The 18,198-nt window shown below is 41.7% G+C and overlaps 2 protein-coding genes across 3 annotated transcripts in view; one reads left to right on the forward strand and one right to left on the reverse strand.

Moving 5' to 3' along the window:
- The window catches only part of PCMT1 (protein-L-isoaspartate (D-aspartate) O-methyltransferase), a 45,385-nt gene extending 36,614 nt beyond the window's left edge, over positions 1-8,771 (forward strand). Inside the window, exons 7-8 of one of the 2 annotated variants that reach the window (XM_029943921.1) lie at positions 445-614; positions 7,974-8,771. In XM_029943921.1, coding sequence (XP_029799781.1) covers positions 445-614; positions 7,974-7,986 — 183 coding nt within the window. In that variant the 3' untranslated portion in view covers positions 7,987-8,771. Of the gene's footprint in view, positions 1-444; positions 662-7,973 lie in introns of both variants that reach the window. The other variant, XM_029943922.1, reaches the window with a different exon arrangement.
- Positions 8,772-12,593: 3,822 nt separating this feature from the next.
- LRP11 (LDL receptor related protein 11) overlaps positions 12,594-18,198 on the reverse strand; it is a 63,413-nt gene continuing 57,808 nt past the window's right edge. The window contains exon 11 of the mRNA XM_029943250.1: positions 12,594-16,446. Within this exon, the coding sequence (XP_029799110.1) occupies positions 16,292-16,446 (155 nt within the window). The 3' untranslated portion in view covers positions 12,594-16,291. The remainder of the gene's footprint in view (positions 16,447-18,198) is intronic.

Here is an 18,198-nt window from a genome sequence, read left to right on the forward strand (position 1 = left end):
TTCAGTGATGTCCTAAATTCTGCAGTGAAGGACAGGGGTTCCTTGCTGATTTCCTGTGCTGCCCACTCCCTTCCCCACTCCACACCGCAAAGATTCAAGACAGGCACTGAAGTTTTGTACTTCGCCTTTGATCTTCCCAAGGAGCGTAGTTCTACATTACGTGGTTCAACTCGAACATTGTGAGCCCTGCAGTTGTACCGCGTCCTGTTAGATGCCAAGGGCACAAGATGAGTAAGATCATAGTCCCTCTCATCAGAGAACCAGTAGTTTAGTAGAGGAGGTCGATGGGTAACTGAGTCATAAGTTTAACCATCAAAGTATGTGTGTACTGATTTTAAATCCCTTTTCTGCTTTGTGCCCATGGACACAGGGAGTTGTTGATAGTGATGTCAAACGACTCTTCATATAAAATTGTAACTTGGTGTGTACGTCTTTTTCTTTTAGCTGATAGACCAGTTAAAGCCTGGCGGGAGGTTGATACTGCCTGTGGGGCCGGCGGGCGGCAACCAGATGCTGGAGCAGTACGACAAGCTGCAGGACGGCAGCGTCAAGATGAAGCCCCTGATGGGCGTGATCTACGTGCCTTTGACAGACAGAGAGAAGCAGTGGGCCAGGTGGAAGTGATTTTACCTTCTGCTCTTTCTTCTTCCACACGCGCAAGGTGAAGGGTGTGGATTCTAAGACGTTAGACCACCAGAGCTGCTTTTTTGGTTGTCACCTTTACGCTACTCCATTTTAACATCAGAAATTTACTACATTAAAAGTCTAGACAAATTTTGCATGAGTCTGCTCTTCTTTTGGCTTAACTCATATCTTTGGGAAAGGGGGGTGAGACTTGGCTGGCACAAAGCGGGTGTTTCTTGTCTTTTTTTTTTTCTAAAGAGGCTTTTAGCCACAGTTCAGAAGTTTCTAGGGATAATTTATTATCAGCCATTAGTTTTCTATGTTCACAGATCATTTTTGTAACTGCCCTAAGGTCCTGGAAATAAAAGCTTTGGTCTGAAGAGAAGGACCATCATTTCCTGCCCGTTCACACCCTGTTGCACCATTGTCCTGAAGAGAAAGAAGGGAAAAGATACTCTTGCCCCAGTTTTCAAAGGTGTCAGAATCCCAGAGAGGACGGTCTTCCTCTCAGCTTGCTTTCTCGCTTTCAGTCAGGTTCATTGACATTCTGTCTGACAACCTGCGCCTGTTTTACATTCAGCCAGGGTTTCAGAGCCACTATAAGGAGGAAACTTCTCCCAGTCTATAGAACCGGCCAGCCCATTTTGAAGCCACTCTGAGTTCTGGGGATGTGGGTTGGCGGGGGAGGGGCGGACTTCTCTAAGCTCCGAGTGAGTGCCCAGGTCTCACAAACCCACCCAAAGGGCCACAGCACGCAGCCTAACGTTCAGCGCGGCCTGGCTCGTTACGGTGCCGACCTGTGTTTGTGTCTCAGCGTAATCTGAATATTTTGTCTGAAGCCCAGGTTTCTCTTCGGCCTCTCTCCTTCTCCCTTCCCTCGCCCCCATCCTCCAGTGGGAAGGAGTGAGGTCAGTCAGTAAGAGTGACACTAGCTAAGACTGTTAAAAATTAACTGCCAAAATAAGAAAGGCTTTACAGTTTCCTTGTTTTAGAATCTGTTTGTTTGTTTGTTTGACAGGGGTACTTATTTTAAGATAATTATTTATATGTTTTTATTAAGTAAAATGGTGATTATAAGTTTACTAGACCTCAATTTTGTTTTATGGGAAGGTGAAAGACACTTTGAATAAATGTTTAATGGCAAAAATAGTAATGAATCTAACTCAGTTTGTTCAAAACCGAGTTTTTCTTTAAACTCTGATTGACCATTTCTGGGATATCTTACGAGGAATTGCACTTCATTCTTCACTTAATATGGATATAGCTCTTTTCTTTGAATTTTAACCTGGAGCATGGCCATTGCTTTAAAAAAAAAATGAAAAAGCTGTGAGTTTTATCAGTTAAAATCATACAGTTTTTAACAACTAATTGCAACCTTCCTCGACTTTGCTTCTAGGATGGTTATATTGTTACTAACAGTGTAATCGCTATTGTATAAAAGGGGCAAAGATCACTGAACTTACTGAAATTTGATACCAAGTAAGAGTTTAGATTTTCATTAATAAGTTAAAATTTTCTTTTATATACAATAAATGTTAGTGTTGGACATTCCACTGTCAATTCGATGATGAAGGAATTATAAAAAGGTATTTTGTTTTTCTAATAAGCAGAGGTGGGTTTAGCATGAAGCTGGACACTTAAGCTTCAGACTTTCACCTGCGTGGGGGCTTTCCTGGCCCTCCACCCAATTTTCTGTGCAGCTTGTTTTTAGGCCGCTTTTTGTTTCCTTCATGAAGAGGTTCTCCCCACTTCCCAGGTCATAGAAACTCTAGGTTCCCACAACACCTATATTTACTCCTTATAAAACTAAACTATTTGTATTAAATTTAGAACAATTTTTAAATTTATGAACAAATATTTAGCCATTTACCATTTATCTCTAAAGATATATATATTTGTTTTTCTTTTGGGTCTTCAGCTTTTTAAAAGATTGAGCAATTTTACATGTATGTATCACTGGAGACATTTCTCTAATGTACTAGGAGGACTTCCCAATTCTTTCTGTGGTAAATTTTGTTTGTTCAAACACATTTTCCTACATCCAAAGATGTAGTTTGATTTTTTTGTGTGTTTGTTTTTAAGTAAGCTGTGTGCCCAACATGGGGCTTGAACTCATGACCCTGAGGTCAGGAGTCGCACGCTCTACCGACCGAGCCAGCCAGGCGCCCCAGAGATGTAGAGTTTTAATTACAAAGACAGTCAGTTACTTAATTGTAAACGTTTCAAGAGTATAGGTTTAAAGAATATATGGGTAAGACAAAATCTGAAAACAAACTGAAAACCAAGAGACCATTAATCCACTGTTTCCATCTGTATTCTTAAACTCTCTGGCAGGGTCAAGGCAGGAAGCAAACTATGCTCAGCTAGGATTTTAAAGTGATTGTAGTGGAAGGACTATTCAGAGAAATGCGGGCAAGGTTATGGGCATCAGTAAAGGGTGTTGACATGGCCAGGGACCTGCCGTGCTAGGCCATACGGGAGGAACCATTTTACTGGAACCCACTGAAAGCAGGGACAACATGGCCGGGGACTGTACTGGGGCCGTGGACACAGAGCTGTGAACTTGAAACCGGCCATTCCCTGGGACTTCTAGTCCTGTGGGAGATCCAAACAAACCTAAAGACAAGCAGGAACTTAGAGTGCAGTGTGTTCAGGAGAGCACCTGAAGTGTGGAAGCCAGACCGTGAAGTGATCCGAACTACATTTCAGAAAGATGACTGTGGCCGTGCTGTAGAGAGTAGATTGGAAAGGGACAGAGCTAGAGTCAGCAACAGAATGTGGCTGTAGCAAGCGAGGGGTAAAATGGCGGTGGCCTGAATTAAGGTGCTGGTGGTAAGGCTAGAATGTGGTTAAAGAGAGTCGCTTACCACTTTCTGAGTGTTCATCCCACATTTGGGAATTACCATCTAAAAAGCTCCTAGTCAGTTTTATTGCCAGGCTAGGTGATCTCTGTTCTTTCAGCTCTTCTTCCGGATTAATTTAACAGCTCATCCCCATGCTTTCTTCAGAGTCTTCTCTTGTTTCTCACCAGCTTTCCATCCTTCTCCTGAGGAATCCAGGGCCTGCTGCAGTGCTCTGTGAGGGTGAGGTCCAGTCTTTGCCAGGAGCTTCGATAGGAACTATGCGGGGAAGCAGGAGCGCTGGCGGCGGGCCTGCCGCAGCCCCATGCCGCATAGGCCCAGCCCGCATGTGGACTTCCGTTTCCTTGTGCGCAGGAAGACTGTCACGTCTGGTTTTGATGGTGATAAAGAGAGGGTGCCAGGCGCAGGCGCCGCGGACCTAGAATGCGTGGCGTCACGCTGGTGACCCGGTGCGTCATGGTTGTATTAGTGGCTCCATAAGCTCTTCATACTCTCTAAATTTGCATTTTTTTTAACATAAGTATATTCATTTGATATATGTAGAGATCAATAGTTTGTTAATCATCTGATAAGTTTTACTTTTGTTTTTAATAGCCACAAGAGCCCACGGAATAAGTTAATTTCTGGTTTGTGAAACCGAGGAATGTGTCAGGATTCTCATTCTATAAGCACTTTGTTTATCGATGTTTATCATCTTAAAGTGAAAAACATGTTACGAGTCAGGCATTTCTAAGATCCACAGCGTAGCTCCTAGCGTATCTGTTTGGCCCTGTGTTCCGTATCGTTCCGTATTGTCCCTTTTCAATTTCTTGACAGATGTCACAGCATTATGATGTATTTTGCACCCTTAAAGGCAGAGATATATTTTATTGCTTTTGGAATCCTTTTTATGTCTCTCATAAAGCTTTGTACAATTTGCTTTATTACCTCAGAAAACCCATTAATTAGAAAACATTCGTGGATTTTGATTATTGTTTCCTGGTAATACGTCTTTCACTTGTTCTTGATAAAGAATATATAATACTAAATGTTAGTAGGTTAGAGTTATTAACCTAATAAATAAGTTATTAAGTATAATTATATGTTATATAATAAAATAATATATATAAATCTTAACCTAAAGAATGTAGTTAGCACATACATAACAATTTTAAAGAGTCTTTCTAGAAATTAGGACATAATACTTTTTTTTTTTAAGTTTATTTATTTTGAGAAAGAGAGAGCAAGGGAGGGGCAGAGAGAGAGGTAGAGAGAGAGACCTGATGCAAGGCTTGATCTCACAAACCATGAGATCATGACCTGAGCCAAAAACAAGAGTCAGACACTTAACCGACTTTTTATTGTAAGTGATCTATGTGTGTAAGTCAGATAAAGAAAGATATTTATATAGAATTTGGAACATTAAATGGAAAAATGAAAAACTTGAAAGTTATAAGATTTTAGATAAGTATCTTCATTTTACATATAGAGAGATTGGATTTAATAGGATATGACAGGGTTACACGTGCGCTGACAGCAAACTTTGGGTTTTCTTTGGCCCTAAATGTTAAAATTCAGGTCTATAAACCTAATTTCTTTTCCTTTTTTTTAGTGCTGTTTTTTATTGCTATACAGTTCCTTCTATTTGTTTTTAATAATACTGTTTCTGACTACCAAAGTAATGCATGTGCCATGTTAAAATTTTTAGAAGTACAAAGAATGAAATAAAAATTACCTACAGTGCTAAAACCTAGAGATAACCACTATTGACGTTTTGGTAGATATATATATTTTTTACTCTTTTTATCCATAGTTCTTTATCCATCTCTTCTGTAATTCTGAGATCATATAATTTTGTAATCTTTATTTAATAAAATGTCAGTATTGTCCCACATTGTTAGTTTTTTTACAGTATGATTTTTTCCCAATTTTTTTGAGATACAGCATAGCGATCTGATATATGTATATACTACAAAATGATTACCACATTAAGTTTAGTTTTATGGTTTCAGGTCTTATATTCAAGTCTTTAATCATTTGGAGTTGATGTTTTTGTGTGTGGTGTAAAATGGGTCAGTTCCATTCTTTTGCATGTGGCTGTCTAGTTTTCCCAGCACCATTTACTAAAGACGCTGTCTTTTCCCCGTTGTATATTCTTGGCCCCTTAATTAATTGACCATGTATGTGTGGATTCATTTCTGGGCTCTCTATTCTGTTCCCGTGACCCATGTGTCTCTTTTCTGGTAATATCATACTGTTTTGATTACTCTAGCTTTGTAACATAGTTTGAAATCAGGAAGTGTAATACCTCCAGTTTTGTTCTTCTTTCCCAAGATTGCATTGGTGATTTGGGGCTTTTTGTGCTTCTTTACAAATTTTAGGGTTCTATGTCTGTGAAAAATGCTGTTGGGATTTTGATATGGATTGCATTGAATCAGTAGATTGCTTTGGGTAGTGTGAATATTTAACAGTATTAATTCTTCCAATCCATGAGCATTGTGTCTTCTTCAGTGTCTTTTATTAATGTCTTATACTTTTCAGTGTACAGATCTTTCACCTTGTTTAAATTTGTTTTAGATATTTTATTTTTTGATACAATTGTAAATGTTTTAATTTCTTTCTGGTAGTTCATTATTGGTGTATAGAAACACAACTGATTTTTGTATACTGATTTTGTTTCCTGAAACTTTATTGAATTAGTTTATTAGTTTTGATTTTTTTTTTGGTGGTTTTAGGGTTTTCTGTATATAATATGTCATCTGCAAAAAGAGACAGTTTTACTTCTTTCTTTCCGATTTTGATGCCTTTTATTTCTTTTTCTTGCATAATTGCTCTGGCTAGGATTTCCAGTGCTATGTTGAATAAAAGAGGCGGGAGTGGGCATCCTTGTCTTGTTCCTGATCTTAGAGGAAAAGCTTTCAGCTTTTCACCATTGAGTGTGATGTTAGCTGTGGGCTGGTCATATATGGCCTTTATTATGTTGAGGTACGTTTCCTCTATACCTAGTTTGTTGAGAGTTTTTATCCTTTTCTTTTTTAAAAAAAAATTTTAATTGAAGAGGATATTTGGAAATGTTGTACTATGTTGTTGGCAATAAGGATCTATACTTACAATATTTTTAATGCCTTGCAACAGGTGAATCACATATGGTAAATTATTTTTCAAAAACAGTATCTTCAGTTTACATTTTAAAAAGAATAAGTGAATTTATGAAAAGTGCTTTGCAAGTGAAATCTTTGCAGTTTTAATATTTTAATGCTTGCATGAATTTAAGTAAAAGTTGTTCTGTGAGAATTCTAGTATTTATATTATTTAGAAGAATATATTAAGGAACCAGAAATGATAATTTATCATTTAACAGATAATCCAGTATTCTATGACAAAGGCAGCTAATGGGAGATATAATTTTTAAAATAATTTCTCACACAGCTTACAAAATTTAGTTTTAAAAGAAAGCATATTGTCTGATAGTCTCTTAATTCACCACATACCTGGGAAATTTTAGCTCTTTACGTACCTTCCCTTCAAATTTACGTTAACAACTTTTAAAAAACTTTAATATTTATTACACACAAATTGTAAGAGTAGTACGAGGAATTTCTGAGTCTCTTCACCCAGAGTTACCAACTGTTAACATTTTTATACATTTACTTTCTCATCCCCTCTTTCTCACTATATATAGACCTATATGTTTTTTCTTGAAATCATTTGCGATTTAATTGAAAACATCATACTTCTTTACCCCTAAAATTCTTGAGTACTTAGCAGTGTTTTTGTACCCAGATTGCCCTCTAATATGAAGCTTTATGGCTTTTTTTGGTGGCTTTACTTTTTCACTTTTAACAGCTGTATTGGGGCATCATTTATATACCATACAGTTTATTTTAGGCTGCGTTTTTATTCCTTCCTTCCCGTCCCTGGCAGTCACTGGTGCAGCGCTGCACCTGGCCGAGCAAATGGTTTCTTTTGGAGCTGATGCAGCTGCCTTCTGAGACCCGTACTCCTCCAGATGATGCTTTTTCTTCCAAAGACTTCGGTTTGACATGGACCTACTCAGCAATTGCTAGCAGACACTCAGCAAAAGACCACATTTTTGCCCAGTTTTGTGAATGAACCTATAAACAATTGTTTGAACTCTAAATATTCATCATCATTTTGTAGTAAATAGTGTTAGCAAGATCCTAGATGTAAAAGTTCTCTGAATTTTTGGTCTTAAAGGAAGAAAGTTACCTTTAGAGCTAAAAAATAAAGACTTCAGGGCCTTTAGGGCTCATATTCCATTCCAGAGCAGCATGAGAGATGTATGGCTGGCTGGCTCCCATTTTTGCTTGGACTTGGGACTGTTTGCTTTGCTTTTTTTCTTTTCTTTTCTTTTCTTCTTCTTTTTTTTTTTTTAATGCTTGGGGATTGGTGTATTTGTATTTACTTAATAATTGTATCCAAATTACTACAAAAGCCAAGTTTTATAGTCTGAACTCCTACTTATATATTTCTCTTTTTCATCCCCAGGGACGAACTGTAAAAGCGCCGTCAGCTTGACCAGTAAATAATATGACAGTGGATTGCTCATCTCAGTTCTCAAAGCTTTTTGAAAACCAACAGCATCACAGCTTGTTTTGGACTTTATGACACTATTATTTTCAGCATGAAAATGTGTGGTTTTGTAGGGTTTCTAATTCTTCAAAGAGGCACAGAAGCTGAATTGGTAGAGGAGCGATGCAAAGTACAGATCTGTGGATTTGTTAATTTAACATGCCCACATTTTACTTTAAAATATTAAAAGATGAGGTTCTGCCAAATGGAAAACTTAGTTTGTGAATTGATTCTGAGGAGTGGTTTTTCTTAGACACTTAATTCTGTTTCAATTTTAATTCATCGGATCGCTTTTGTGCACCACATAACATCACCATTCACAAGTTAAGATTCTTGGATTTTGGATGTCTGTTAGATGCCACTAAGAAACTAGAGATGAGCTTCCTTTTTAAAGCTTTTGATGTGGTGTCCTAGACTAGCATGCTGTAGACACAATCAGCTGCTTTGTTACCGTAAAACTAAGCGTTTGTAAATATTAAACTTACGGAGATGGCAGGTGATGTCCTTTCAAACACTTGGCTGTTCAGAGAGGACATAACGGACAGTGCTTTCCCTCTTTAAAATTACAGGCGACTTGTAGCTTAGTATTGCTTTTCTGTTTCCAGCTTGCTGCTGATAATGTACGTGGGTTTAACATGCTGTGGAAGCTGGCTCCTAGTCACTGAACAGTTTATGCAGTGCTGCTTTGCCAAATAAAGTTCCAAGTAAAAGAGGCGTCGGGTGGTGTTTGACTACGGAGGGAGGAGCCGCATGCCCACCAGCGGCAGAGCGCTGACCGAGGGAGGGCGCGGAGGGACTCTTGTTTCCCGGATGCCCGTCTGGTCAAGTCTGAGTGGCCTGGGTTAAGAGCGTTACTCCAGCGGCACGTGTAGACTGAGCGATTGCAGCAGACAGGGACTACACCTCAGTCATCATTTTTCTTGCCCTCTTGTAGATGAACAGTTAATGCTGAGTGAGTGAATGAATGAGTTGACTTAGTGTCAGAGAAGAGCAAGGTCAAGGATAAATTTAACAAAAGCCATCTCATCTATGAATACTTATTGGGGCACCTGGGGGGCTCAGTCAGTTAAGCAACTGACTCCTGACTTCTGCTCAGGTCATGATCTCACAGTTCATGGGTTCAAGCCCTGCATTAGACTTTGCATTGACAGTGCAAAGCCTGCTTGGGATTCTCTCCCTCCCCCTCTCCCTTCCTCCTCCCCCTCTCTGCCCCTCCCTCACTGGCTCTCCCTCCATCTCTCCCCCTCCCTTCCCTCTCCCTCTCCCTGTCCCTCTCCCTCTCTTTCTCCCTCTGCCCTCACTCACTGACTCCCGCTCTCTCAAAATAAACATTAAATAAATATGTATTAATATGACTGTAAAATTAGTTTCTATGAAGGTAGTAACACTTTGGGATCTTGCTTAATATTGTGGTTTTATACCTTTTATAAAAAGATCTTCGTTTTTCTAGGAGTTCTAGAACTTGAAAAAATGCGAACTGTGTGTCTGGCACAGCTCGTGCTCTCGGCCCGCGTGCCCGTGAGTCTGATTCTGGCAAGGCCGGCCCTGCGCGTATGGCCCCTCCTCCACCTCTTAGAGCCTTGTTTAAAAATGGTTTCTGAAATATATACACACATGTTTTCTCGCTAGTGTCTCTTGGGCAAGATCTCACACAGGAACCTAGCATTAGTTGGCTCATAAAACTTGGGAGTTTCAGTTCCTTGCTGGTTTGTTGCTGCTGTTATTGCCTCTGGATCCCAGCCCTGGGCCCTTTCGGGGCACGACGCTATGATTTGAGGTAGTTTCAAAGGTCAAGGATTCTTTAGGATTCTAAATTGATTCTTAACCACTTGTCTGTATCCTTCATAGCCTTTACCAACATTTTATTATATGCAAATCCCTATCATATCTTAAAAAGCCCTTATTTTCAAGGAATTTGCAGTCTGGCTGAGGGGACAGTTTATAAATATGCTAGGACCAAGTGCCACCTGAGTGTTCTAGACAAATGCCACGCCAAGCATTACTGTTGGATTTTATACTTCTGTGAATTAAAAAAAATTTAAATGTTTAATTTGAGAGCAAGCATGCACACACGTGCACAAGTGGGAGAGGGGTAGAAAGAGACAGAGTGAATCCATGCAGGTTCCCACCCAGCACGGAGCCCAGTGAGGAGCTCCATCCCATGACCCAGGGATCATGACCCAAGCTGAAATCAAGAGGCAGACGCTCAACCAACTGACCACCCAGGCGTCCCCACCAGGAGTGGATTTTAAGGGAGCCTCAATAGATGGCAGAAAGATCAATAATGAATTTTTACCAGGTATAAGAGCTTTCTTTTTAAAAGAGCTGAGTTTATATATATGCCAGTCACAGATAAGAAGTGTTTCTTTAATCTTAAGCATTCATAATCTCTAAAATACTTTAGCATCCCATTGTTTCTTAATAGAAATGACTCCTTTATACAGTATAAAGAGGACAATGAAAATATTTTTTAAATTTCCAGTTTGGCGAGTTCCTGTTGAAACAAGATGAATTAACAGACTCGATTTTATTTAAAGGCCAACCTAGTTCTCAGTTAAGAATGAAAATTAAGAATTCCAGGTTCTAATGAGGACTTCAACTCTTTCCCAATCAGTAACATTAGGGGGGGAAATGACATTTTAGGAAAACAGTACACTATCATTGTCCATGCAAATACTTAAAATCCCATTGCCTGAATTTTTAAAAACCTCTGTTGCTCAGAAAAGCTGATTACACTTGTTAAGTTGACTTAATGTACCTATTCTAAGGCATCTTAAAAATTCAGTGTATTTTAAAGTAGGATACCATTTTTTAGTAATAATTTAATGCTCATGAACTTTTTGAAATCTGAAACCGTCTTTCGCATCAGATCATTAGCCAAGAAATAAAGCTCCTCAGTTTTGTTTCATTAGAGAGGTAGGTGTTTGTGGTTTTCAGTAGTTTTTTATGGCGCTAAAAGAGCTCATATGACAGTGGTTTGAATACTAATGTTGTAAATGAAATAGCAAACGTGGGTAATGTTTAAAATGTTCTAAAGGGGGGCGCGCCTGGGTGGCTCAGTTGCCTGGGCATCCGACTTCAGCTCAGGTCATGATCTCGAGGTTTGTGGGCTCGTTGGGCTCTGTGCTAATAGCTCAGAGCCTGGACTCTGCTTCGGATTCTGTGTGTGTGTGTGTGTGTGTGACTGCCCCTCCCTAACTCTCTCTCTCTCTCTCTCAAAAATAAATCAATGTAAAAAATAATTTTTTTTAATGTTCTAAATGGGATTCAAAAGGCCAATAACTAATTTTAGGTAAGTGCCAATTCTTTAAAATATAAATCATCATTTCCTACAATGCGCTAAGTTCTTAAAGAGCTATGTAGTAAAGTAAAAGTGCTCTGATCTTGGGGCGCCTGGATGGCTCAGTCAGTTAAGCATCTGACTTGATTTCAGCTCAGGTCATGATCTCACAGTCGTGAGTTCCAGCCCAGTGTCATGCTCTGTGCTGACACTGCAGAGCCTGCTTGGGTCTCTCTCCTCTCTCTCTCTCTCTCTCTCTCTCTCTCTCTCTCTCTCTCTCTCATTGCTGCCTCCCACTTGCTCTCAAATATTTAAAAATAAAATAAATAAGTAGATATTTTTAAAAACAGTGTTCTGATCAGATATCAGTTTCATGTCTCTTGATTTCTCCTACCATTTTTCAGGAAGGTGACAATCTTTTGTCCCCATTGTACTTAAAGGGTGGCTCAAGTAGATTGTCAGCAAGAAGACCCTGCATAGGGGCCTCTGGGTGGCTCAATCGGTTGAGCGACCAACTTGGGCCTAGGCCATGATCTTGCCATTCCGGAGCTTGAGCCTGGCATTGGGCTCTGTGCTGACAGCTCAGAGCCTGGAGCCTGTTTCAGATTCTGTGTCTCCCTCTCTCTCTGCCCCTCCCCCACTCATGCTCTGTCCCTCTCTCTCAAAAATAAACATTAAAGTTTTTTTAAAAAAAATCCTGCGTGAAGAAAACTGGCTGTCTCAGGTAGCCCACAGAAGTTGTGTATCGTAATACGATAAAAATGAAACAAGTCCAAGAGTTTCTTATCTCTAACCCTTCCCCCAGTGCTCTCATGGTAGATGTTAGTTCCCTCTTGAGGCTTTACCTTTATAACCGACTTTGTGTTGTCTGAGCCAGGATTCTTTATGAAGTGCTCCTTGTCTGGCGAGAGAGAACGTCTGACTTTTAGTTCCCATAGAGGCTGTCCTGAGCCAGGGAATCCTCCTCCCTCTCGCTTTCCCCTCGTTCCTTTCCCTTCACTTCCTTTCCAACACGAGAGAAAGTTCGAGGGCTGCTGGAGCTGAAGAACTCCTTCTTACTCGGAGTGTCCTCATCGGATGGGCATCAGAATACATCGTTGTCCAAAGGGCAGGTGTTTGCCGCCTGAGGACATCTTAAATACGAGAGTGGCAATCCAGGGGCCGGGGCCAGCTGAGGACATTTATATTTGAGTTCCCATGCCCCAGACATGACACTGTGACACCCCGCCCCTGAAGGATCACATCACATGGAGTAATTTCTTTTGCCAGCCCTGTTTATTTAGGCTTTTTGGTGATTATCTTGTCAGGATTTTGCTTAGGAATTACATTATAGATGAAAGAGCCTGCAGAATTTCCATGTGAACACGATTGTGTCAGGTGTAAATCAATTATAAAAAGATATTTTCTCGGGAAAAAGACCTGCCCTTCTTTAGCATCTTGACCCCTTTATGTGATGAGCTTGTAGGGGACAGAGTTGGATAAAGCCGGACTTACAGGTGGGGTGTCAAGGAGTCTCAGACTCTCCCCTTCAACAACAAACATTTGCAGGCGTGATCTCAGGTTGCATAGTTCATGGTACTGATTCCTTCATTCTTCTATACACACATCTCTAGATGACACATTTAGAGATTTTTCCATTTTCATCTGTGAAACTGCTTTGTTTAAATATGGGAACACAGAGTTTTGATATTTTTGAGCTTTTGGGTCTTCAGTCATATGAAATGATTTCGAATGAAAATGAAAGAACTTTTTAAGTCTGTATACTCAGTACAATTTTAAAATCTCTAAGCTTTTTGGTAAAAGTTAAAATAATTTTAAAATGTGTTTTGAGAAGTCTCCTATGTTTTGAAATAACTATATAAAAACATCTTTAAGCTGAATGATATTGTAAGTTGATCTCTTTCCAAAATACAGCGAGGTAACTAATATAAAGACTAAAAACAGAGGTGATGGAAGGATTCAAATGAGCAGGAAGGAATGAAGACATTCCCAGGCCTAAATGAAGCGAATGGGGGAGGCTCAGTCCTCAGCACTCAGTTCATTTCTGAACACATCCAGCTTTGGTGTGTCTAACCGTATTTTCATCCCTGGCGGTTTTACCTTTACCCACCAAAAAAAAATCTGTTTGCTCTTAAAGTAGCTATAAAATATGCACTTTATTTAGGATACTAGATAGAATTGAGCAGGACAAAAGAGCTGGGAACAGTGGGGCCAGCACCCAAGAAAAAGCATCACAATTGCTTAAAAAGCCAGGGAAATGAGAGCATTTGTGACAGCAAACTGAGCTTTTCCCTCTCTCTATTTGGCTTGGGAGTTTTTCTTTAGAAATCCTCATTCGGTTTTAACACCAACAGTTGGACAAAACTTGGAGTCCAGAAGAGAAAACAAATAATTGGGGTCCCTCTGATAGGAACAAAATGGTGCAATCCCCAAACATCAAATTGGGGCTGGCGTAACTTAAGGACCCCCAGGGACGACCACAGGCCCAGACGCCACTGTTACAGAGCACCATGACTGTGACGCAGACAGCACGTGTGAGGACCCGGGCGGCCCTGTGTCCTGGGGCGCAGCCACTGTCCTACCTTTATGTACGTGAAGTCCAGTTAAGTCATCAGCTAGGCCCGCCTTGAACAGCAAAACTGAAGAACAAATAGAAATACGCGTCTCCACGTTCGAGTTGCGGGAAAATATAATAAAGAGCAACATGAAACAGCCGTCAGTGACTGAGGAGGGCTGGGAAGTATGGAAGTGAATCGTGGAGCGAATCACAGATTATGAGACGTGAGGGAGAGAAAGATGAAGACATTGTGTTATTTTCCCGCGGAAGAGAACACCATGCTGCTCAAGTGCCTGGAGGCACTCGAGCCTCTGGAAGGATGGAGACCAGCTGTCTGCTTGCAGGAGGGTTGGAGGAGAGAGGCCCGGAGTTTTCCGGAACGTAGCTCCGCTGGGCCTTTTCTCAGGAAAAGACGCGTGAGATACAGGAACATGTTTGAGCGGTAAACTGCGGACAACTTTCCCTTTAAAGTTATTTTTAAATCATCTTAGATGCACAGCCCCTTCAATCAGATACTCACAGGTAAGGTGACTTTCAAAAGTCCCATTCGGGCCATCTGACAATACAACTATTTATAGACCTTGATTCTCCTTCTCTAATTCCTAATTTCCCCTTTGCAAGATAAGGTTGATAGGATTAAATCCGGGTAATATAGGACCAGCTCAGTAAATAATAGCAATTTACGATGATGATTAGGTTAAATGGTTGTTTAAAAAAGCATAAGAAGAAAAGTCAGTTTATCAAAGAGATATTGTACATGGAGATGTGGACATCTTTTCTCATGTCGTCGCCTTCCAGTACTGAACCATAAAAGGTGTGCTGACAGATGCAGCCCTCAGCCGTTGGTATCCTGTCGGGTGTGGCTGCAGGCGCTGTCCCCTGGGCCGGCACACCGCCAGGCACACACCGAGCAGCGAGGGCCTCAGGTCGTCCGAGCTGTCCTTTCTCTAACCTGCCCTGGAGGAGAGCTTAAATCTGCTCCATTCTAAATATTCAACAAAATGCTTGGACTTCTCAGACATAAAAATAACCAATTTCTTTGTTTTTTTAGAACTAACTTTCCATTTGTTAATGGGTTCGTTATATTTCTAACCCAAATTAAGCCCTCTGTCAAAGGAACAACTTACCTCGGTTTCAGTCTGAAAATAGAACGTTCTACAATGTGTTGAAGTATTTTAGGAGATTTGCCACTGATGAGGAAAAGCCGTTATTATGTAAATAGTAACATCACGCGAGTATTGACAGGCACATTCCTCTCAAGGAGAATGACTTCTAGAACATGTATAATCCTAGCATGAAGTGATGATGGGAATAATTTGCCGTTAAAATCCTACAGACTGATGAACAGGGAAAAGATGCTAAGCTAGATGCCGGTTTCCCGCAAAGATGAATTTGTGCAAGCCTGCTTCACGCTCTGGGAGCACTTGTAAGCCTGGCGTCAGCGGATTGCCCATTACAACGTCTGCCAGCATTAAGTAAATCGTGGAGAAAGCGCTCAGTCCCACCGGCTGAAAGACCCTGCTGCTACGGAAACGCGCGGCATTTCTGTAAAAGCTGCGCCTGGAATCCACTCCGCGCTCTGCGTTCTGGACCATCAAGCAGAGTTGAGGAGATTCAAGGAAGGACTAAGTGCCGGCCTCCCACTTCGCCCCCAGCCGAGTTTGTGTGGAAATGTTTGACCCGCCACCTCTCCTTCCCCAGGACTTCCTAGCTCCTCACGACCCCGTGACAGCTATTTGTTATCCAGAGTCTGGGATTTCTTGCCCAAAGGTCGGCCTAATGAGGCGGCCCCTAAAGGACGTGATGTCAGAGGCACTGGGATAAGCTTCCATTCTCCTTCCGTGAGGCCTCTTTGACAGGGCCATGGGGCTCTAGGACCGATACTCCTGCTCTAGGTATCAGCTCATTGAAGGTATAAACTCACTTGAGATCCATTCATAGAAACAGGCTTTAGAGGAGAAAGGAGGGCCCTGGAGGCCTAGCGCGAGGAGCAGGAGGAAGCTGTGTAGAACGTGGTTCCGGGTTGCCGGGGGCCAGTGGTTGGCCTCTGAACAGTAAAGGGTTAACATCGCCATTCCCAGGCCACCCCTCCAACGCTGAATGTTCCGCCTGGCCTACTGCAAACTGCTATTTTCAGGGACAGCTTATGTAATTCAGAATTCGATTTGTGAGTCTTTACTCTGATGGGCTCTCAGAATTTCAAAATATCTCACATCCTTCCCAAAGAAAAATCTTTCTACAATAAACAAAAACCAAAGTTTGGGGTTTGCAGAATTTTCTGGGGTTTTGGTATTTTCTTAGCCCAGCTCAATCCAAAGAGGTTTCTAAATATCTGGAACCCACGATGTATAAATTAGACGTGAACTAGCCTCGCCCCCAGCTATTTAAATGACACTCTCAGAGATACATCCCATTTATGAGGTAGTCAGATTCCTCAGATGTAATGGGACGAGCTTTTTTAAGTTTCTGTTTCACCAGGCGCAGCCGGCACGCCACCATGAGAAGCAGCAGAGCCGTGATGGCCAAACCCAGGGCCAAGGGCAGCACCGCACCTGTGGAAAGATTAGAGAGAGTAGGGCAGGTCAGTGATCAGTCACAGAAACCGCTACAATTCACTGTGTTATAAACACTTTGCATGTGCTATTTAATCTGAACAAGTCAATTAAGTAATCACCGTCTTATAGATGAACTAAGGTGCCGAGGTTAAGTAATTGCTCTTAAGAGCACACAGCTTGCCAATGGCAGGTCTAGTTCTCAAACCCAAACTTCTTTAAAACTAAATTCTGGGGCGCCTGGGTGGCTTGGTCTGTTAAGCGTCCGACTCTTGATTTTGGCTCAGGTCATGATCTCACGGTTCATGGGTTTGAGGTCCACGTAGGGCTCCATGCTAGTGGTGCAGAGCTTGCTGGAGATTCTCTCTCTCTGCCCCTTCCCTGTGCACTCTCTCTCTTTCCCCCTCAAAAATAAATACGTCTGGGGGTGTCTGTGTTGCTCGGTCAGTTAAACATCCGACTCTTGATTTCAGCTCAGGTCATGATCTCAGGGTTCATGAGTTCAAGCCCCTCATCAGGCTCTGCACTGACAACGTGCAGCCTGCTTGGGATTCTCTCGTTCTCTTAAAATAAGAATTTAAAAAAAAAACATTTTCATTTCTAACTCCAGAGAACCTACTCTCAGCCGGTAGAACCACTGCTGAGAGCGACCTTCAGAAGACGCTGGCGTGACTCCGGCTCAGGCAGGTGAAGGGGAAGTCTCTGCAGTTCTCCTTCCCTGGCTCATCCTGCGGGGCTGGACGCGGGCACCGGGCTAGATGCGGCCTGCGCAGGCTCGCAGGAGTCTGGAAGGGACAGGGCGCGCCCCAGAGTGGTCTTTCTTATCAAGCTCAGCAGGCCCTATTCTTAGTCCCAGTTTCTCTGGAGTCTGGCCAGGTGTGGAGATGATATGGTGGAACCATTTTTAGCTGCAGGGGCCTTGCCAACTGGTAGACTTAGAGGAGCCAAAATGTCCCCTGCAGAAGCTGATTCTGTAATGCTTCATTTCATTCACTGTCCATACACTCAGGGTTAACTGGGAGCCATGTGACGGAGCCTGAGCTAAGTGCCGGCGGTCAGTGACAGGCCAGCGCTCAGAGTGCCAGCACTGCGCTAGGTGCTTCATGGCTCAAGTCTACATCTCACAACCGCCACGAGTTGGTACTATTAGTGTACCCATTTTGCCAATGAAGCAACTAAGACAGCAAGAATTAAGTGACTAACAGATGTTGGTGAGGATGCAGAGAAAGAGGATCTCTTTTGCACTGCTGGTGGGAGTGCACACTGGTGCAGTCACTCTGGAAAACAGTGTGGAAAGACCTCAAAAAATTAAAAATAGAACTACCCTCTTGCCAAGCAATTGCACTTCTAGGTATTTATCCAAAGGATACAAGTGTCCATCTGTTGATGGATGAGTGGATAAAGATGTGTGTGTGTGTGTGTGTGTGTGTGTGTGTGTGTATACATACACAATGGAGTATTTCTCAGCAATCAAAAAGAATGAAATCTTACCATTTGCAATAACACGGATGGAACTAGAGGGTGTTATGCTAAGTGAAATTAGAGAAAGACAAATATATGTGACTTTACTCATATGTGGAATTTAAGATACAAAACAGATGAACATAGGGGAAGGGAAACAAAACTAATATAAAAACGGGGGGGTGAGGAAGGGAGGGGAGGGGGTAAAACCTAAGAGACTCTTAAATACAGAGAGCGGCAGAGGGCTGCTGGAGGGGCTGTGGGTGCGGGGGATGGGTTAGCGGGGGAGGG

The sequence above is a fragment of the Suricata suricatta genome, chromosome 7 (assembly GCF_006229205.1).
Source record: "Suricata suricatta isolate VVHF042 chromosome 7, meerkat_22Aug2017_6uvM2_HiC, whole genome shotgun sequence".
NCBI lineage: Eukaryota > Metazoa > Chordata > Mammalia > Carnivora > Herpestidae > Suricata > Suricata suricatta.